Consider the following 23537-nt stretch of genomic DNA (forward strand, 5'->3'; position numbering starts at 1 on the left):
AAACTAACAACATGCCCAACTGGTTGATACAATGGTGGTCTGACACCAATAGGCCCTTTATTATAACATTGTTCAAAAGTATGCCCATGGTTGTGAGTTGGTTCTAACTAACATGCTGCAGTAAATTAAACGATTCTGTAATATTAGAGAATTCAGCTGAGTAACAATTTGTGGAATCATCAACATAAATATTAAAATCTCCAAGAATAATAATCTTATCATAGTTGAGAATGACAGAAGATAAAAAAATCAGAAAATGGCAAATTACAAATGCTGCCATACAATGTTTAAGGGGTCGATAAACAACAATGCAGAGCACGGGGACATCACAGATTAATTTGAACATAAAAACCTAAAAACTTGAGAAGTTTTGCACACATGCAATGTGTGCTGAGCAGCAGTATTTCACAACATCTCCAGCAGCAGCAAAATCGGCTCCTCAGTCTGCATGAGAGAGTTTCAGGACTCCACACAGAGAGGGTTTTGTTTGACAGTGTGCTAGTGTTTGGAGATCGTTTTTGATAATAGCTTCTCAGGTAGAATGTTAGCATATGTAAACTTTCCCAGTACCTGCTGTACCTGAATATGTAGCTGTGGACGTGGATATACACCGTCAATGAACAAATATGTTTATACATACATACACACACAACAGTTATGCAATTGCCTTTTTATCTAACTTGAATTGCACAGGGAAGAGTACTATTTAATTCTTAGACACTAATTCAAAACATGCCTGAAGCTAAACTGATTAAAACCATCTGAGAAATGTGCTATCAAGGCTTCATGTGAATGGTTGTAGGGACTAAGCAGATTGAGAATATGATTGCCATTCCACCCGTCCTCGAATCCCCCACAGGGACTTCACCAAGGTGTGTGCACCTGAATGTGCTGGAGGCCTCTCAGCTTACAGAACAGGCCCTTTCTCCGCACCAATCACATGGCTGCTTGCATCCCCTGCAGGTAAGTGAGCTTGCAGGGGGAGTGTCCTCATTCAGTGGAGGAGGAGGGAGAGCAGGTCTGAGGTGAGAGCCAGCCCTCTCTCCGAGCGAGTATAAAGAACCGTCACACCAGCATCAAGTCACTCAGAGGTACACCTTTCCTCTTAGTGGACTCACCTGCTCCGGTTCTGTCCATCTCTCCTTCTTCTTTTGGCCTGTAGCCCTCCCAAGTTCACAACCGCAACCATGAGTGTCAGAATCTCTTCGTCCAGCTACAGCAGCGGTGGCAGCATGAGCGGCGGCGGCTTCAGCAGTGGTGGTGGCGGTGGCTTCAGCAGCGGTGGCGGTGGCGGTGGCTTCAGCAGCGGTGGCAGCGTCAGGAGGAGCTTCTCCAGCCACTCCGCCATGGCAGCCCCCATTGGCGCCAGCCGCATGAGCTCTGTGTCCATGAGGCGCTCTGTCGGTGGCGGAGGTCTGGCCATGGGAGGTGGTGGCGGCGGTGGTGCCAGCTTCAGCAGCTACAGCATGAGCGGAGGTGGTGGCGGCGGGGCGGCTACGGCATGGGTCTTGGAGCTGGTGGTGCTGGCTTCGGCATGGGCATGGGTGGTGGTGGCGGCTTTGTGGCACCCATCACAGCTGTCACGGTCAACCAGAGCCTGCTCGCCCCCCTGAACCTGGAGATCGACCCCACCATCCAGACCGTCCGCACCCAGGAGAAGGAGCAGATCAAGACCCTCAATAACCGCTTCGCCTCCTTCATCGACAAGGTCAGTGCTCTTCTCATTGCAAAATCAGTAGAGAGAGTCAGGCATATGCAAGAGGGCATGACATCATTCTTTTAGGCTTATCATGTACTCAATCTACCATCTAAAGGATGTTGCCTGTGATGCTCTTCACTTCAAAAACATAAAGCAAACAACTACACAAAACAATCAGTCTGCCATTGCTTTACATAGCAAGAAGCACTTTCCATACTTACCCAAAGCAGCAGCTACCAGTTAATTTCACCTGTGTACTCAGGTGATGCTCATGAAATATTTCACAGCTTGCTCTACTGCCGGAAGTACTGAAGGTATAGGATTCAGATAGCACAATGCTACATAAAACATACATGCCAGCCTGGATGCAGAAGTCATTACTCTTTAATGCTTAATACGAAACCCTTTCTCCTAACAACAACAGAGAAAGTTCTATTTGCTGACTGAAAATAACAATCCAGAATGTGTGTGAATATGTGAGGCTGTGTGTGGAGTGGGGGTTTGAAACTCTAGCCTGGAGAGATCCTATGACTGCAGCCTCTGTCTAAATAAGGGCGGTGATCAAGTTATCTGCCCATTCCCATGGCAGCACTGACTCTGACTCCAAATGGGAGATGTGGATGAATGCCTGCTTGCTGTGGGAAAGTCTCCTGGGTCTGCGAGTGCAGCATTGTTTCGTCTTAAACATATTCTTCTATAAGTAGCTTCACAGCGACATGATAGTGGGGAGGGTTTTTCTCTCAGGAATAAAATGATGGCTGCCACACCTTGATGTCAGGTTATATTAATGGGCCACACCTGCTTTTCTAGCTATGAAAGGCTGTGGTCCCTTTTTTCAGGTGCCATTTGGATAATTAAACTATGAGTCAGTGCATAACTGATGACCTGCAATCTTTTCAATGATCAGCAGGAGAACTGTGAATTTGTGATCTGAAAAAAAACTGAAGCCCTTCCCAGATGCAAGACATAAAACATGAAATTGAAGGCAAAGCCACAGATTAGGGCGTGGTAGAAAGTTACCTCACTGACAGGGAAGTCCCTGCGGCAGGGGAGAGGTTTTTCATTTCTGCTGAGGCTTGCCCGGGTAGAGGCTTGGCGTGGGTGTGGCTGCCTCGCCTCTGTGCCCGGGGAGGAGTTTGTTGTCATATGAACACTATGCCAGGTCTGCCGAGGTCAATGAAATGGGGCTGCACCATGCAACTTGTTTGCACGGCAAGCGGGCTTATGCCCTGCAGCAAAAGACAACACTTGGCACTCTGACAAGAAAACTTTGGTGTGAACAAATGTTCCACAACCTGCAAGAGAATTAGCCTTGAGCAAATTTACAAATACAGACCCTTTCATCAATAAAAACAAAAACAATGCTTGAACGTTCTATTTGGGCCCCAATCTACTTCCTCTACATTAAGATAACATATGGAATGTTAAAAAGGAAGTCTTGTGGGGCCAACTATGATGCTGATAATGGAACTCTCTTGAAAGGGTCCATACTGCATCAGTTTTTCCATATATGCCAGTGTTGATCTAATGAGTCACTAAACAAATGGAATTAAAAAAGAACAGGATGCCTACTACAACTTAAATATAAAATAATATTTTCTTTTATTCAGTACTGTGCAAAAACTAAAGAGGAAATGTAGTATACTATAACTGATCTAATGATGTTTAATTTTATTCCCACAGGTGCGCTTCCTGGAACAGCAGAACAAGATGCTGGAGACCAAGTGGAATCTTCTCCAGGACCAGACCACCGTGCGCTCCAACATCGACTCTATGTTCGAGGCCTACATCGGCAACCTGCGCAGACAGCTCGACGGCCTGGGCAACGAGAAGGTCAAGCTGGAGGGAGAGTTGAGGAACATGCAGGGTCTGGTTGAGGACTTCAAGATGAAGTGAGTGCCTCCTACCTGACAAAGAGAGACGTATGCAGTTTCAGTTCCTACTCCTATATGACTGACCGCCCTCTGTTTCTTTTGTGCAGATATGAAGATGAAATCAACAAGCGTGCCTCAGTGGAGAATGAGTTTGTTCTGCTGAAGAAGGTAAAAGTAACAATGTATTTGCACTTTGTCAGGGTGATCTGTTTTGATCTCCCATTGCTTTGACCTCTGAACCTGCAGACTTACCCATTCTTTCATCCCTCTTTAGGATGTTGATGCTGCCTACATGACCAAGGTGGAACTGGAGGCCAAGGTTGATGCCCTTCAGGATGAGATCAACTTCCTCAGGGCCATCTATGAGGAGGTGAGAGTTGGTCATACTTCATCCACAGGGTCCAAATTGCACTTGCAGTGTTCTCAAGCTCATACGGAACCTTCATATTTGTTTTTCCCTTCCTCACTCAGGAGCTGCGTGAGCTGCAGGGACAGATCAAGGACACCTCTGCTATTGTGGAGATGGACAACAGCCGTACTCTGGACATGGACTCCATTGTGGCTGAAGTGCGTGCTCAGTACGAAGACATCGCCAACCGCAGCCGTGCTGAGGCTGAGGGCTGGTACAAGGCCAAGGTGAGTGCATTGGGGTGGCACTAGCGCTTAGTACTTTATCAATGCAGGATATTGATTCTTGCACTAACTAGAACCTCCATATTAACATCTCTTTGTACACAACAGTTTGAGGAGATGCAGTCCTCTGCTGGCAAATATGGCGATGACCTGCGCGCAACCAAGTCAGAGATCGCAGAGCTCAACCGCATGATCAGCCGTCTTCAGAATGAAATTGAGTCAGTCAAAGGACAGGTGAGTTTTGTTCTCCCATCAAATATTACACCATCAACAAACAATTACCCAACCTCCACCTGACTGACTCAAGCTCCTCTGTTGTGATGCAGCGCTCCAACCTTGAGGCCCAGATTGCAGAGGCTGAGGAGCGTGGTGAGATGGCAGTGAAGGATGCCAAGCTGCGCATCAGGGACCTCGAGGAGGCCCTCCAGAAAGCCAAGCAGGACATGGCCCGCCAAGTGCGCGAGTACCAGGAGCTGATGAACGTTAAACTGGCTCTCGACATTGAGATCGCCACCTACAGGAAACTGCTGGAAGGAGAGGAGTCCAGGTAAACTTATCAAACATAAGCATATACTAAGGATCAGTAATATCTATAAATTAATATATCTTAAACTGAATTACCTATCTGTTATAATCATTGTTATAATCAATAACAATGACATCATAATACTTCATCCCTTCCACAGAATATCCTCTGGTGGTTCCACTGCAACAGTTCACATCCAGGAGTCCTCATCTGGTAATTATTCATCTCAAGACTTAATAAGAATCCAGGAAATGAAAATGTGTCATTTTGTCTACACTGTTTTTTGATTGCTCTGACCTCTAATGAAATAAAATCTTGTTTTTGCAGGAGGCGGTGGATATGGCTACGGTGGCGGTGCTGGCATGGGTGGAGGCTATGGCGGTGGCTCCAGCCTCAGCATGGGCGGCGGCGGCTATGGCGGTGGCTCCAGCCTCAGCATGGGCGGCGGCGGCTATGGCGGTGGCTCCAGCCTCAGCATGGGCGGCGGCTATGGCGGTGGCTCCAGCCTCAGCATGGGCGGCGGCGGCGTGTCCATGTCTCGCTCTTCTGTGACGTCCAGTAGCATGCGCCGCTACTAAATGAGGAACACCTCTCCACTCTTCCCTCTTCTCTTCCCCCCATGTTCTCCCCCATTCCACTCACTCACAGAGCATTGACAATGTCCTGAGCAACAAGCTTTCTCCATTAACAAGGAACCTCAAAAGTTAAAGTCTGGAGGATAGTGGCTTATGTTATGCTCTGAACATGAGTGTTCTTCTTGTGTTGCTACTCATTTAGTCTCCATATTACCCACTACAGATCCTGTAATAATCCAGTCCGTCATGAGTTTATCAGCATATATGAGAGATGGTACAAACCAGCAGTGTGGAAGTCAAGTCCCCATTCTGTCAGTCTGGTTGTTATTGATGTTCTATGCAAAAACATAATGTAATTCCATATGGCATAACATCTGTTTGGACATGCATACAAAACTGCACTAGATTCAAATTTCATTATGAAAAGGCTGAAAAAAGAAAAATATCTCAGAAATTGTTGCAGCGTCACAATTCACATTGCACTTTTGAAGCATTTCCAAACACAAGCCCATGGAGCTTCAGAAACAACTCAAAGTGATATCCTGGCCCTCAATGAATAGAGTAATTGTTTGATAGCCTACAGTATGCATGGTGATCATTTGCTCTGTTCTCTACATTTCTCCTGGGATAATGGGCCTTGCAGAGAGCTTTGTAGGCAGCTCTCTGTTATCACTCACTTCTCCATGTGTCCCTGCAACGGCTGATATTGACCAGATTTAGGATCTGCCATGTACAACAAGTGAAAACACTGAATAAATCTTGGTCCTTTATAAAGTATTCCTTTGTGGTTGGTTATTTGTGCTTACATTCACTTGTATTACACTGAGAAAACAAAACATTAAATGTATATATAATAATATTTTCAACGTTACATACAATTTTAAGAACTGTGGAAAACAGAAAGAATCCTCTTTTAGGAGGTGCTGTGAATGAAGAAACAGGAATGAATGCTATAAAAAAGAATCCTGTCTAAAGGATAAAAGATTTGTAGTGCAGGGAGACAGTTTTACTTTAAAGCTGACTAACAATAAAGATTTATAGAAAGGGAGGGACAAATGGGGGCCTAGCTGAGTAGTTTGGAATGTATCCCTCTTGAGGCTAAACGCCATCTGGAACTCATAGGAAATGTGTTAAGACATGTTCCTGTGAGGCAGCTAACATTATGCAATCCTATCTCTGAAACAGATAAACCCTAAACATAACTGGTGTAAGATTACTCATGGTGAACATTTTAATGTTTTCCCAGCTAACAAGAGTAGTGAGTCTAAAATAGGTGACTGCCCCCCAAACTATGAGGATTATATTAATATTTGTGTTAATTGTTCCTTAAAGGGTACTATGCAACATTTTCAACTTAACAAAATGGCTTGCAAGATTTGCAATAGCGTCCTGGCAAAGTCTGAATCAGGAAGTCTTGTGAGAAGCGAGAACAAGCGAAAAACACTAGGGGCTCTATCTTGCACTCCAGCGCAATTGACTTTGTATACTCACACTTTTGTCTTTCCTATTTTGCAGTCAGCGCATATTGGAATTTTCCCTCCACAGGTCCATATCAGTAAATTAGGAAATTCAATTGTGCCCACAGGGGCGGTTCAGCGAAACGAGGGGGCGTGTTCCAGCGCAAACGTTCCCTGTTAATATTTTGCAGTTTCAGAAAACAATTCCACCACAGACCAGGAACCTCCTGGTCTAAAGTCAGTCGCGCAAATTCAGATGCTATTTTAAGGGCGCATGCATGGCCACAGGCCTGCAGGAATGAATGCTATGCACACCGATCTACAGACACCCCCGTGCACAGACAGAAACATTCAAAGCCTTGATAATATTTGTCCGTTTCCCGGTTTTGTTCATGCATTGGTGACCTGAAAATTTAGTAGCCTAACATCTACATGCACTATATTACATCAACGCCTAATTACGACCTATTCATTTGGACAACTTTATACAAAAGGCTAAAGTTACCTTTACAAAGTTTTGTTCCAATTTACCGTTGTGTATGCCTTTAAACATTGTGTGTGCTATAACATCAGCCTAAGCATTATTCCAGCTGCGCTAAGGTTTAGACAAGCACCACAATTTTGCCTACCTTGTTGTAAACCATTTGAAATAACTCCAAGCTTTACTATGTTCCTTCCTTTCGTTGTTTTCGAAAACATTTTATATCCATGATGGTCTTGAAGTCTTGAGTAAGTGAATTAGCTTAAATCAGCTTATTATGTGCTGTTAACCAGCAACCATTGATAGTAAAAGAAAGCAGCAAGTAGCCTTGGCTACAATTTCTGTAGTTGCTGCGTCCATTCATTGTTATTCTCTCCTGCTCAAACAAAAGTTGTGCGTGTATTAAGTTAATGATAACGTGTTAACAAACTCTACTTTACAGAAAATATTGTAAATAGCCTACTGCCATGCAGTTAATGGGATACTGTGCAGAGTTGGAAAGTTAGGTCAACTTAGAAACGCTTTCGTTGTCGAAGTTGCCTGATGGTATAAGGTACAGCCGTAGCTTACACCTGCAGGAGCGCTTTGTCCTGTGCTGCGCCAACGCACGCCCGCCTTCCTCATCTATACGACGAAGTTCCCATTTCTGCAAACCATACATAATTACAAGGAAAAATATTACCACACGAGGGAAATCAGTGTGGTGTCCATTAAGATGTGAAAAAATAGGTATAAATCTAGCGTGCACATTTCCATGAATCACGGATGTGTTGATGACATAAATTAGGAAATATTAGAGGACTTAGCTTATCTGACAGAAAATCTGCATTGTAGTGAGGTAATGTTAGATTACATTGCAAAAATATCACCATGCATGCATAACCTCGTGATTCAGTGAGAGTAATCCCAAAACATCGGAAAGTATGTCATTGTCACATTTCTGTATTACATTTTGTCAAGAGGAAAAACCAATAGCAAACTGTTCCCAACTGAACAGTGCTTATAGCGCTGTGAATGCTCCTGGCTGCGCTGGCAAATCCGCCATGCTATGGAACAAGCACGCCTGTTAAAGGGAATGTGAGATGATGCTCTGATTGGTTTATTGCACGTTACACCCAAACCACACCCATGAGTAATGTAGCTACTTCAGACCACCCCATTTTAGATTTGCGTCGGGCGCAACAGTCATTATCTCGCCGGTAAAATAGCAATAGCGCCCGAGATCCACCCTCAAAGCTACTTGCGCTTTGCGTTTTCATAATTCCGTTTTCCGTCGTTAAGATAGAGCCCTAAATGCTTTAGGGCAATTCGACATACACATGCCCATAGATATTAGAAAGCTAGACCGCATTGTCCATCAAGTTCTATTAGGTAGCATACGTGAACACGACCGCCATATTGCTGGGGGCAAACATCTAACTGTCTATGGGCAACACTTGCCGGCAATCAGAGACACTTGTTTCTCCATTGGCCTTCAGTGATCGTTACCATGATGGCGCGTTATTTACTTACGCTCTGGAGCCTAATGTGGTATGTAGCTTTCTTATATCTTTGCACAAGCCCCCCTAAATTACTGGTTAGCCATGCCGACTAGCTATAAGAATAAGCAGCAATTGCTTCATTTTTAAGATGTTCATCATTACATTGCAGAGCAAGGGAAAGACTAAAGAGACGATTGTGAAATATGCAGCTTAAAGCTTGAAGGGGGAGCTCAGTAGAGGATGGATACCCGATCCGAGCCGAGGGTTCGGACAGATATTTAGAAATGACATTGACACTGACATTAACATTGGCATCGAATGCTCTCTGTCCACGATTCATGCTGTGTTGAGTCACATCCAGTTGGGACAAAGCAAAGTATTCTTACTGATTTTGTCAGTAACACTGCACACAACATGAGTGGGAATGAAATCACCATCTAACTGTTTGCCATGCAGTACAATCTTACGTGTATGCTCCGAGGAAATTCGGAAATAACTGCGAGTGAGAGAGTGTTCTGTTGCAACTTTTTCACTGTTGGGTGCCTCCTTGAAGGCAAACACTGGTTGACCCTTTATTACATAGCATATTACTAGCACTAGCATTACTACATTTATTTCTACATCTGGTTTCAATTGTGATCTAATATTCCACATTTCCAGCTCCATCTGTAAGGTGAAAATTGAGACTGGATCAGTTTCAAATCAGGTTAATGTCTTATCAATATTGCCTCAACAGAGTATTAGATATTAATGGGTTGCCTTATTAAATGTGCGCTACAAATGCCCTCTTGATTCCTGAACCAGTTAGTGACATTGTTTTAGAGCTGTTGCTGTACCTTTACACTCACAGCGAACTAATACTTTTAAGATATGTTGAAAGTGTATAGTTAAGCAATATAGCATGAGTGAGAGTGGGATTGGTCATGGATATTCCCACGGGTGTTGTTCGGCCGTAGCCACGAGGCTGGAGGCTGGAGGCTGAGTGGCTAGGCAACAACAGCCATGGGAATATCCATTACCAATCCGACGATCACGAGTGTTATATTGCTTTTATACAACAATTCTACCACAGACTAAATAATCTGAAAACACTCCATTATTGTTTAAAAAATGTTTATTTCAACTTGGTTTTTAAGTATCAAAAAATAGTTCAATTTTCAATACAGCGTCTTGGTTGCCACGTCACCAACATTAACACGGTATCCTGGGTAATTTCATCTCCCACTTAGTTTTAAGCCTGCATCGATCCTGGCTATATTTTTAGGGTTGATTTTAAGGGGAAAATAGCACTCCCCCTTGCTCCCTAAAGTAATGGGACACCCTACCCCTACATGTGCACGCGCAAAAACGAGGGTTAGGGCAAAAATCTAGGGGAAGTGGAGGTATTAGGACAGTGGCCGGTTGCACAAAGCACCTTAAGTTAAGTTTTTCCCTTAAAATCTGATTTAAGGGTCCCTTAAAATAAAAACGGTTGCACAAACACCCTTAAGTTTTTTCCTTAAGATTTCCTTAACATTTTCCCTTAAAGGAGAATTCCGGTGTGATATTGACCTAAAGTGTATTGAAACATGATACCGAGTGTGAACGTATGTCTCATAGCCCATCTCGGCTTGTCCCCTGCACTCCAAAATCTGGCGCTAGTTAGCCGATGCTACCAACAGCTTTTTCAATAGTGGTGCTTCGGCATCGGGCTAGCCATGCAAATAAATCACTGTTTTACACCCATTTACGAGGCTCAATGTATCTCCACACTTCATTGGTAGACTTCCGAGGGCCCTGACATTTAAAAGACATTGAGAACTTTGAAAAAGCACTGGTAGTTTACTGACAAGACGATTTATACAGACAGTATCTTCACGAAGTTTAGCGTTTGCAGCCATCTTGAATTTAGTCACGATAAGTCAAGCAACGAGTAAGAATGAACAGGTATGATAAGGGATCAGATTCCAAAAATAATTCAGTGGAAATGCATGGATTCCAGTTTCTTCCAGTAGCAGCAACTGGAATCCATGCATTTCCACTGAATTATTTTTCAATTATTGAAGCTGTTGGTAGCATCGGCTAACTAGCGCCAGATTTTGGAGTGCAGGGGACAAGCTGAGATGGGCTATGAGGCATACGTTCACACTCGGTATCATGTTTCAATACACTTTAGGTCAATATCACACCGGAATTCTCCTTTAAGTATTTAAGGGTTTGTCCTTATCTTGTAAGAAATCCCTTGAACGGTTGCACAAACGACCTTAGTAGTGTAACTAAGGGGAAAAACCTAAGGGACATCTGACTATACCTTAACCATATTATTAACTGAATTGATGCTTATAAATGAAGTATATTAACTACTTTTGACAATTCAAAATAAAACCTCTCTGTTAATATGCTTACTCTGTCAAATAGGCCTAGCTTCTATCAGAAACATGTTGTATTGTTATTGTGTAGTTTACTTAGGCTAACGTTAACAATTCATGTGGATGTCTTGTTAGCCTAGAGATTCGGTTCGGTTCACTAGGGAAAACGTTGGTGCACTTCTGACAGTCAGGATCATCTCTAACTTGCCAACTAGTATTGTTCAGTTCATGTATATAACATGCTTTACTTGTTACCTGGATAATTTCCGCGAATATTATTAAGGTAAGATGAATGATAAGATCATTAAGCTTTACTGTGTTCGGTGGTGTCATGAGCATTCTCTCTCCCTGGTAACAACCTTAATTGAATTCAATTCTCTGCCACTCTGCTCACTCTCTCTCTCTGCCTGCCTAAGCTCCACCTGGCTCCGCCCTGCTCTGCTCTTGTTACCTGGCCAGCTGCGCTGCATTTCCCACTCACCATCCTCACCTTGCCCCACTCTGCTCTAATTACTCTGCCAGCTGCACTGCATTTCTCCACTAACCTCTCCCAGTATATAAAGCCCTGTTTTTCAGCCAAGCCCTGTCAGATCGTCTTCAAACCTGGACCAGTAACCTGCCTGCCTGTCTACGCTCTGACTCCTACCTGTGATTCGATCCATTCTTGACTGCCTCCCTGTTCCACTGCTCCGGTTATCCCCGACCTGCCTTCCGGATCTTCACGATTACTCTCCCATCTTCAGCCCCCCGTAACTCGCCTTCTGTCTCTCACCACGTTTAGTGCCTAGCCCTGGTCTGTACTACTGCCTGCTGTTCATCTCATCTTGTGTGTTGTGTGTGTGTGTGTCCCCGAGGCCTCCGACCACCAGACGAGCGAGCCCAGACGCGTCACCACCCTCAGCCCGAGACGCCGCTCGATCACTGGGGGACACACACACTCAGCACCTTGGACTGGAACCCCCTGGAAACTTGGTGACCCCCGGAGCCCAGGTAACCCACAGGACCCTGAAAAACCCCAGAGCCCCGAGAACCCATGGAACCCCTGGCACCCCTGGAACCAGAACCTCCAAGACCTCACGTTTCTCTCACTCCTCTTCCCCCCCTGAACCCTTCAATAAAAAGACTCTGAATTTGAACTTGCGCTCTTGGGTCGTCTTCTGTCCGTGACAGGTGGGTTACCTGCATCGTGGACAAAGACAGCTAGTAGGCTACAGATGTTGAACAATCTCTGTGGAAACTATAGAATTTTCGTGCCGGAAAATCCCTTTCAATGCAGTAAATTGCTTAATGTTTCTCCTTAACTAAGGAAACATTTTAAAGTATTCTGTGCAACACCCTTAAGTAAATCCCTTACCTAAGGAGAAATTAAGCCTTAAGGGTCCTACTTCAGGGAAAAAACTTAAGGTGCTTTGTGCAACCGGCCACTGGCCCTTAGCCTTTTTATTTTTAGCTCTTATACACGGCCTGATTGTAAGTAGGAAAGCAAAGAAGTATCATCTAAATCCAAGAAGACCCTCTCTGCAACTGCTCCTACGGCAACTGCTGTAGGAAGCGGCCTGATTCCACGCACCCATGACAGGGTAAAGCACACCCTGCTCACAATGCGTCTCCATGGTGGCTCGAGGAGGAGGATTCCTATTTCCTAAAAAGGAGAATAAAGTAATCTTTGCTCACAAACTGTTAGTGTGATTACTGACTTTAGAAAAGTAACACAGGGTGCGCTGTGGCACAACAGGCTACAGCGCTCATACCATACACGGGTCCAAGTGCCCACGGGGACCCAGGTTAGAATCCGACCTGCGGTCATATCCCGGTCCCACCCCATCTCTCTCTCCCACTTACTTCCTCTCTCACTCTTCACTGTCCTATACAAATAAAGGCAAAAAGCCCAAAAAATATACTTAAAAAATAAAAAAAATAGTAACACGTTACACTACTCGTTACTGACAAATGTAATGTGATTACAGTAACATGTTACTTTGTTACGCGTTAGTATGTGTGCGTGTGTGTTTATGTGGGTGTTTATGTGTGCGTGCATGTTATGTGTGTGTGTGTGTCTGTGCATGTGGATGTGTGTGTCTGTGTGTGTGTGTGTCTGTTCGTGTGGATGTGAGTGTGTGTGCATGGATGTGAGTGTGCATGTGCGTGTGTTTTGACAGTTGTTGATGTAGGCCCTTGAGACAACATACCATAATATCCTCGGTGCCACGTAAAATCCATGGTGGCTACACTAACTTAGTTTTCAGTGAATATGATCAAAATCTTGACAACTGCAGCTTTAAAATAGAACCAGACTGATCCATCACCTCGTTAATTTAGATTAATATAAAAATGTGGAACGTGGACTTTCTCATTGACCTTCTGAATGGCATTTAAATCCAGAAAGAACACAAACCAGTCTTTGACTTTGAAAACGTAAGCATTGTGAGTTGAATAGCGAAGGCCTACAGTAAAATGGGGTCATCACATAGCCTAACAAAAAATTGACTTCACGAAATTTCACTTTTGCTTTGAGGTTTGTTTATAAAGAGCCAAGACGTGCTTCAGGTGTGTAGAGCCATATTTTAAAAACTCACTGTTGAGAAAGAAAGTTGCAATGGCAGCTGCTTCTCATACTATCAATTTGAGTTTTTCAAGAATTGTACATGTATATGCCCAGATTTTGGGGTTGCTCCTCCCAAAACTCACACGTAAATGACAGATTTAAGCCTAGCTTCTCTGGTAGACTGGATATGTAAAGTTACCCAGTACTACCTGTACCGGAATGTTTAACTGTGGGCATGACATATAGGCAAAGATGTCAGTGAACAAATACATTCAGACATAACTGAATTGCACAATCAAGGGTTGCCTTTTATCTCTTTTGCATACACTGGGGAAAAGTGCAGTTTCATCCTCAGGCAAAGATTTAAAACATATCGGAGACTAAAGATTAAACTATTAAAAAAAACAGAGCATCCATGTGAATAGTTATGGGGATTAAGCACAGTGAGAAGATGACTGCCGTTCCACCTGTACCCGAATCCTCCTCAGGGTCTTGCTGACTTTATCTAAGTGTGTGCATCTCACCTGAATGTGCTGGATGCCTCTCAGCTTATAGATTTGGCCCTCTCCACCAATCACATGGCTGCATCCCCTGCAGGTAAGTGAGCTTGCGGCGGAATGTCCTAATTCAGTGGAGGAGGGAGAGCAGGTCTCAGGTGAGAGCCAGCCCTCTCTCTTCACAGTATAAAGAGGGGTCACACCAGCAGCAAGACACTCAGAGGGACATCTCTCCTTAGTGGACTCACCTGCTTTGACTCCTTCCTAGCCCTCCCTAAGCTCTCAACAGCAACCATGAGTGTCAGGATCTCCTCATCCAGCTTCAGCAGTGGTGGCAGCATGAGCGGCGGTGGCTTCAGCAGCAGTGGCAGCATCAGGAGGAGCTTCTCCAGTCACTCCGCCCTGGCCGGTTCCATTGGTGGCAGCCGCATGAGCTCTGTGTCCATGAGGTGCTCTGTTGGTGGCGGCGGCCTGGCCATGGGAGGTGGTGGTGCTGGAGGCCTGGCTCTGGGTGGAGGCGGTCTGGCCCTCGGGGGTGGAGGCATGGGTCTTGGAGCTGGTGGTGCTGGCTTCGGACTGAGCATGGGTGGTGGAGGCGCTGGCTTCAGACTGAGCATGGGTGGTGGAGGTGGTGGCTTCGTGGCACCCGCCATCACAGCTGTCACCGTCAACCAGAGCCTGCTCGCCCCCCTGAATCTGGACATCGATCCCACCATCCAGACCGTCCGCACCCAGGAGAAGGAGCAGATCAAGTCCCTCAACAACCGCTTCGCCTCCTTTATTGACAAGGTCAGTGTGATTTTCAGAGTCAGGCAAAGGCAAGAGGGGATAGCATCATTCATCTGTGCTTATCAGTATGTACTCAATCCATCATCTGAAAGGATGTTGCTTGTGTAACCCGCACGACGAGGGAAGGGCCTGTGCTTGTGAAGGAACAGTCTAGTTCTAAGCTCTAGGTTCTAGAGGAGACTGGTTTAGGTTTTTGCTAGACCACAGTTCAATGACTCACCCCAAGACAACACTCTCAAAGATTCTTCTTTAAATACAAAATATGTTTATTTTAACATTCAAATATCATTCAATTCACTCTATGCAATCATATATTATTCTATTCTAAGGTATCAGTGGAAATGTATAAAAAAAGAATATTATCACTATTGTGATATATATATTAACTATTTCATTTGACTGTATATATTATTATTCCACTGCTTGGTTGAATTTCCCTTTGTCCTACATAATTTAGAACGACCATTAACCGTATGTTATTTGCACACCTATGAAGTAGATCCATTTTTTTGGCCGTTTCACACTTGTATATTAATTCGCCGAACTCGTTGTGAAGTTTAAATGAACTGTCACGTTGCATCCGAGCTGTAAAATGCAGACGTTCAGAACATAGTAACATTGTAGCATATGACGGAGGTGGCTTTTAGCTAGATTGATGACAGCAGGCTAAGTAAAATAGCGATGTTTCAAAGCTAAAGTTCATCAGAATCTTGGGATACGCCCGCTTGACAACGGGATAGATGGAACTAACGACTGGCCTTTGGCTGTAGCAACCATCCATTTAGAACTAGTAACGGCAGTTTGTCCTGCAAGTTGAGAAATTATATGTGTTGGAAGAAAGTAGTTCTACAAACGACAAGTTTTAGCGATTCAAATTTTTTAAATTGTAACAGAAAATGAACACAGCGCAAGTGGCAACAGTGGAATAAGCGGGATAATGGACTCCACGGTGGTCTGTTCACAGAAGTTAATGCACTTACGGGGTTTAAACGGCTCTCTGCTTCGCGTCGGGGCCGTTTTACAACCTCGACCATGCATTAACTTCTGTGAACAGACCACCGTGTCGTCCATTATACCTTACTTAATATTCTATTTAAAATCTATTTAAACCCTATTTGATATACCCTTTATTTATTGTATGTATTGATCTATTTTAATCGTTATATGTTATACTATTTTATTTGACTCTATATTCAATTTCTTACTATTGCTACTTATTTGATTTATATACTTATGGTGTCAAATTACTTTTCCTTATACAATAAAAACAATTCTTAACATGTAACTATAATATCAGTTTATCAGACTGCACTCAAAATAGAGTGCACTCAAAATAAATAATTAAATAAAAAATAGTGATGGATGTAATTCCTCAATGTCACAGTCCGTGGGTGTATTTGCCCAGATCCTACCAGTCACTGGGTGGAAAGTGGATGAAGGCGGGGGTTCAAATTCTGGGAATATTGCAAGGAAGAATGGCGATGAGGATGGTCCAGGGAAGGGTATCACAGCAGGGAATTTGAGGTATCCAAGGTGTAGACACAAGGAGTGGTTGAAGGGGTAATAAAAAAAACAGTCTGTACAAAATTGTACAGAATATTAATTAATTCAATGGATCTCCTTCTTAATTAGGTCTATAATAAAACTATCATAGGCATATAATAACCGTATTACTGAGGTCAACAAAGTTCAGAATATTATTTCCACGAATCCATTTACACCAGTTTGTTTGGTTGCTATGGGTTCACATGGTAACCGCAGAGCGGTTAGCTTGAAGGCTATCTAAGATAGCTAACCAGCACCTAGGCTTCCCAGAATAACAAACCCATGATACCTTTTTTTTGTTTTAAATCCTAAATTGTTTGTAACGTCATACATTATAAAATCGATCTCATTAAGAGGTTGTCCTGACTGTTTTTTATAAAAGTATTACAAAAAATACATTAGGGCGTATTTAGGGTCATTAGTCTCCAGTGTAGGTGGCTTAGCTTAGGTTAGCACAACATCGAAAAAATATGATTACAAAGATAAACATTAAAAAAATACTAGCTTACCAGGGTGCGTGTAACGCTTTGCAGTGCTTTGTTCTATTTGCTCCATCCATCTGATCCAAATAAAAAATGTGTTCAATAATCCAATTTTCAATTTTTTTAACTGGTCAGCAAATAGATCATTGCTGCTATTTTCTAAATGTGTCATTAGTCACGCAAGATAAAGAAAAAAACAGAAATGGGATTGGAAACAAAAGTAAAATTAAGTTAATATTGGATTTTTGCCTTTTTTACCGTTTTTGTTGGGGTGAACCACAAGCGTAGGGGCGTGACCTGATACATATTGGCATGCGGTGTTGGTGATCACATTTTATCAGCGAATGTAGAGATGGAGGGCTATCAAACACAGTTCAGCTTGCATCAAGGTGCCAAGCGATTGATAATGTCAGCTCACTGTTGTGTTTTCGTTTAGCCTAATGAAACCTAGTCTAGCGTAAAAGTGTTAAATAAGCAAAAATGTCCCATGTCAAACAGTGCTTGGGGTAGCCTGTATAGACTGACGTCGATGGCAAAGCATTCTGCTTTGGGGAATTATTTGCTATGGTATGACATGGCCATGGTATTCAAATATACTGTAGATATGTTCCAACATAGGCTGAAAGTTATGTTTAACGCCATCTCCCAAAAATCGGCGAAATTTTAGTTATTAATCTCTAAAGTAATGAGTCAAAATCACGCACAACTTCAGGCGGCGCTCTCTTCCACCATCTAGCCTGGCCCAGCTAGATGGTGTTCTCCCCCCGGTGCTCGTGGTTCAGTCCAACCAAAAGCTCAAAAAAGGAAAATTAGAAAATTGACGCATCATTTCAATGTTTAACTTCTCAACAGAAAACCGTAACTGTGCTCAATTGAAAATCAAAATATGCAACAATCCCATTTACTGTGGCGTCCTAAAGAATGGATAATGGATTTTTAAGCCTATTTTTATATTTTTTCATGTGAATTCTGCAAATAGAACATAGCACTGCAAAGTGTTACACGGACCTTACCAGGATTCAAGTGATTAATACAATTCCATCTGTTATGATGGTCCAACAAGGTCTTTGTTCAGGAAGTGGTTTATCTGTAACAGTTATCAGGACAATAGAGAGCCGAATTCCCGCCCCTTCCGTTTGCCTCCATGGGACCTATCTTTCAAAAAATTTGAACGCCAGTCTATGGCGAAAAAGAAATCATTTTCTGGTCCCGGTTGACTTGTGCCTTGAATTACCCATATGATGTTTGTCAATTTTTCATGTAAAGACATTTGCAGTTTGTTTCGTAACTATTGAATTACAACATTGTGAAAGATCGTAATTCCAACGACTACAAACCCATCAGTTGCGCTAGTGATGTTAGCTCATTTACAGCCACACTAGATTCCAGAGGAAAGAAAATGTTAAAATGAGAGCTCCTCTCTTTCTCAATTGTTTCTCCTAGAACAATAATGAGATCACAGTGATATAAAAATGAGATTATTGCTTTTGTCTCCCGCTTCTCAGGTTTGTCTCTGGAGCAAAAGAGTTAAGTTATCTCAGTGTAGACTTAACCTGACCCTAGCCAGATGAATGTCGTTCCGCTTAGCTCCGCCTAGCTTCACTCACATCCATCTGGGACCTCTTCCATTGAGAGTGATTTCTCCAACCAACTTTATGGTTTAGCCAATCAGGGCCTTAGGCGGAGTTTCATAGATGTGACATAGCGTAGAAGCGTGTGAGTCTGTTATTAGCGTCACAGGTTGGCTTCGATGTGAGTGGTTGAAGTAGCACATCAATAGATGACGGACAAGTGGCTTATTCAATCATATGCAAGCATTTTTTGATTAGGCCCAGCCTTCTGAAGCAACACTTCAATGGATCGGTTCCAGATGGATGAGTGGAGCTAGGCGGAGCGAAATTCATCTGGCTATTGCCAGGTTAGTGTAGACTCCCTTTAATATACAAATGAGATCTCATCAATATTTTAAATAATGCTCAGTGTTGTCTAATTTATACATCTCATATTTTACTCAGGCTGATCCACCAGAGAGCTCTCTCTGTAAACTCATGCAATTCTCATTTCAGATCTTTTTGGTAAATCTCAGATTAGGCTCCATCAGTTCTGTAAAAGAGATCTCTTCACAAGCTTGAACCGTTCTCATTCTAGTCATCTCAGTTTAGTCCTTTTTTGATTTAAAAAAGAGATCTCAGCAAAGGCTTATACAATACTCAGACTTGCTCATTTTATATATCTCATATTATACTCAGGCTTATCCATCAGAGAGCTCTCTAAGTGAACTAATGTAATGCTCATCCAGACCTATTTGTTTTATAAATTAGTCTGATCTGTAAGAGCTCTAGCTGTTGTACAACAATTCTCAAATGATTTTCATTGGCTTATTTGTTTTAATTGCACATATTTTCAAGTTCACATTTGCAAACAGTAGGCCACCACACATAACCATCTGTGATCTATGCCCATGATCACCTGTTAAATTCCACGACAATCCCGGAGATGCAGGCGTTTTCCTGAACGCGCTTTGTCTTCAACCTTTGGTAGATATTATAATCAATGGTATGTGAAGGCGGCACAATTTGATTTTGCTACCCCAGAGCTAACTTGCGACTTGTTAGCAAGTTAGAAATCAAGTTAGACTCCAGAGGTCTATGATGGTCGGGCGTGACAAACTTCGTGCAGAAGACTCCTACCAGAAAATGCAGTCTAGATTTGGCCCAGTGAAACCAAGTGAAGCGATTATGTGGGTATGAAGGATTGTGCAGAACTTGCCACCACGAAAACTCAGAGAAGGTACATTAACATTTTGGTAATTTGCTAACGTTCTTGCATATTTTTAGACTCAATATATCATTGAACAACCTGACGAAGCAGCACAAAAAAGTTAGCTAGCTAGTTAATGTTAGCTACTTGTAAAGTTACATCACTGGCTGTGCCGCTTGTATATAAAGCTAACGTTAGACAATTTAACGTTGCTAGCTTACTTTGCCTTATACAGTTTTAGTCTGTATGTTTTTGAATGGTGTTAAGCCATGCTGTAGCCAAAATGCACGGAATTTTAAAATGTCTTTGGGATGTCAGTCAAGATGACGAAGCTAACGTTATTGCCACTGGTTTAAACTGGTTCCAGCTCAATTCCACTGAAAAAGAGGCCGGCAGCTTCTTAAAAAATTGGAAGACTACGCTAGACCATCAGATCAAATTGCTGAACAAACAGCGTACCAAAATGGTAAGTATATTTTTCCCCACAATATGGTCTCACTTGTGTTTAACCTGCTATAAATTACAGCATATGCTGAAGGGTATGTGATGTGGGGCTATCTATCTATCTTTTAATTACAAAGGCCAAGGGAACTTTATCAGGATGCATAGTATCCTGAGTCCATTCAATAACTGGCCTTTAAAATAAAAATCTGCCTGCCTCTATGGGATTTTAACATAGGGGTTCCTTACTTATGCCCTGTATTTTTTAAGGAATAACATTTTATTAATTTACAATACCTGGTTCATTCACAAAGAATATTGGTGTGTTTAAAGGTTGGATTTTTTCCTCATTTTTTAATTGAATCAATTTCCAACAGATGATTTATTGTATTCCTCTGGTTGTCTTAACTTATGCACAGTTGATGGTTTTATAAAGACACCCTACACCAATAAATAGTTCATGTAGACTGTCACACAATGGTAAAGTGGAACATTGGCCACAGCTTGTAACAACTTCATTTTTTACCATTCTTTATGTTGGATGTGTAACCTTGTGTAACTTTGTGTACCTTGGGAATTACAACAGAAAGGAACACGCCAGCTAATCAAAATCAATGACTGAAACTGTCGGTTTCAGAGCCATTATTACCACACTGATAGATTGATTTTGCTTTTTATTTGCAGCCTACGTTATGCACTGTGGAACACTCTGGAGATGGACAGCTGTGGAATCCATAAAGGTCAAGAAGGCTTTTTTCTTCGAGGGCTGGAGGTTCCAAACATCCATGAAGCTGGGGTAATTTTCTCTTATTTTAAATTATTTCCAATTGTGGTGAGCATTATTGGTAGGCTTTTTATAAAGGGTAGGCCTCTATTGCACTAAAATTATTCAACCTTTATACAGTTAACATCAAACTGTGTAGCTTCTTTAAAGCTACAAAATCACATTGTCATAGAAATGATAGAGGCTTAAATTTCCACTAGGGTTTCTGAAGATATTTTACAGATGGGCTGAACATACATCAAAAATAAAAAAAAAAATTACATGGCCAAATGATTAACTCACCAACAATATTAGTTGTATGGTGTATACCAGGGATCACCAAATGGTGGACGCGATCCCAGTCGGACCGTGGCGTGATCCTATCGGACCCAGACCATAATAGCCTAATTTAGATTTTCACGTAAGATTTCAAAGCTCGCTAAATGTTTCGTTGGTTAGGATAACAGCATTTACTTCAGGAGCTTCAGGAACCATCATTTCGCTTGCTGCTACTCAGCCAGTGAAATCTGTGAATTCTGATAAAGTCGAGTCAGTGAGTAAAGTAGCCTAGGGCTACTATGGAGAAGAGACTGACGGCGAGGAGAGGCGGGGACGAAAAACAATCAGATGGATATCTAAGTTAACGATAAGTAAAGTTATTTTCAAATCATCGATTGCTCAAAGAGGAGGAAGCTGAACAACGAGAACAGAGCTTTATATAACGATATGGGGGCAATACCACGCGAAAACTGTCACGTCCGTAGCGCCAACTAGGCTAAATATGGATGTGACAGTTTTACGCCAAAATTGCCGGACCTGTTCTATTCTGGAGACAGGCGATTTTGAGCCAATTTGAAGCACCTCTACTAGACAAAGCATATTGAGCAAGCATAGGGTAGGCTAGGCCCATTCAACAGTGAACTGAGACCACAGAATATTTTTCACGATTTAAGAAGGCAATATGATTGATCCACCACAATCTAGTTAAGCCGACATGCATTCACTGCCCAACAACGTGATGTTCCTGTGTTTCCAGGATTTGGTCAACATAAAAAAAACTAAAAATAAATTAAACTTGCTGATTAATGGGTTCAAGGAACCAGCCTTGTCTCAGCTCAAATTTTATTTTTAAGTTCCACGTTAAGATCTTTAAAATAGCCAAGGCTACTCAGTTTTTCTCCCCAATCACTCTTATCTTGCCTTATTTCTCCTCATTTCGAATGTTTGCCTTTTAGGCTACTTATTTTATTTCACATTAAACATTAGGCCTAGGCCTACAATCTTCTTGAATTTCCCCCTTGGGGATCAATAAAAGTATCTATCTATCTATCTATCTATCTACAACTAGGCTCCATCCATCCATCCTAATATTATATATACACAGTGGCAATTCTAGACATTTTTAACAAGGGTGGCACTAGTGAGGCACTGATTCAAAGGGTGGCATGAGGCAAAAACATCCAGATAAACAGAAACAGGCTCAAGATGTGAAATTAGCACAAATACATTAGGGAAACCAGATGCAAACACCATACTCATAAATTGAAGGACAAAAACACAAACATGTCTTTGTATTTGAATAAAATTTAATACAAACATATTAAAGTTAATTATCAAATTATCTTGTCTATTTGTTTATTTTCTCAAGAAACTTGATGTTGGTATGAAGGAGTGTATTGTGTATGTGAGCAATTTCATCTTCCTGAATCTCAATATTATGATCACAACAAGTCTGGGCAAATTATTAATTAAAATTTCACGTGGGGTAACTTGTTGCAGGGCAACCATAGCCGGTTCCATGTCTTCCGATTAGATCAGTGGTTCTTAACTAGTGGGTCGGGACCCAAAAGTGGGTCATGGAACCATTCTGGGTGGGTCATGGAGCTTGTGGTTAAAAAAAGAAATCGCCCATTTCAAATAGACTTAAATTGAGAGACGAATGGTGCAGAATCCACAGTGTCATGTTCACAATTGCTGGAACATGAGTGAAAATACCTCATAATAAAGTACACCTGTAAAAGACAGACCTGTCAAGTACTTTAAGGTGACACCAGGAGTTGGAGCCAGTATGGCCATGCCTCTGCCATGCTGAGTGTGATGGCCCCACATATGGTGCTGGCATGGATATGTAGAGATGTAAATTTGGGGGGAGGCAGTGTTATGGTTGTGTTCTGTCCGTTCTAATTGAGCTTTGTGATCGGTCTTCAGTTGAGGCCTATGTTGATGCCTGTGTTGTTTTGGATGTTATGGATGAGGCAATCATTTTTTTGTTTTGAATGTTATACAGTGTGATACATGGATATTACTTGGACCTAAATGTATATTTTGCCTGTAATACATGGTTTTCAATAGGAATTTGTGGAATTTTGCCATAAAAATCTTTAAAGGCCGTTTTCTCAAAATGTTTTTTTTCACACACGCCAAGCGAGGAATCTCCCCTTCTTCTAAATACACCAAACTTTACTAAGTTGTTCTTAACTATATTATGAAGATAGATTTACAGAGAGATTTGTTGATACATCATTCTGGGCCTGATTTATATGACATTTTATGCCTAAAATTAGGGCGAAAATCCATTTTTTTAAGGCTATTGGCAGTATTTTCTGATTTACTGGGTAATAAAGGGAGATATCCATAATCC

At 42.2% G+C, this 23537-nt stretch overlaps 2 protein-coding genes across 2 annotated transcripts in view; both read left to right on the forward strand.

Annotated features, from left to right (window-relative positions):
* Positions 1-1077: 1077 nt before the first annotated feature.
* On the forward strand, positions 1078-6084 carry LOC125293814 (intermediate filament protein ON3-like). The gene is given in 10 exon segments (XM_048241945.1): positions 1078-1488; positions 1491-1708; positions 3383-3591; positions 3681-3741; positions 3848-3943; positions 4045-4209; positions 4315-4440; positions 4533-4753; positions 4893-4945; positions 5060-6084. Coding segments are annotated over 10 exon segments (1701 nt in total). The 5' UTR covers positions 1078-1187; the 3' UTR covers positions 5311-6084.
* An 8326-nt stretch (positions 6085-14410) lies between these two features.
* The window catches only part of LOC125293924 (keratin, type II cytoskeletal 8-like), a 48416-nt gene continuing 39289 nt past the window's right edge, over positions 14411-23537 (forward strand). Inside the window, 1 exon segment of the mRNA XM_048242174.1 lies at positions 14411-14905. Within this exon segment, the coding sequence (XP_048098131.1) occupies positions 14411-14905 (495 nt within the window).

Source organism: Alosa alosa, chromosome 4 (assembly GCF_017589495.1).
Source record: "Alosa alosa isolate M-15738 ecotype Scorff River chromosome 4, AALO_Geno_1.1, whole genome shotgun sequence".
Lineage (NCBI taxonomy): Eukaryota > Metazoa > Chordata > Actinopteri > Clupeiformes > Clupeidae > Alosa > Alosa alosa.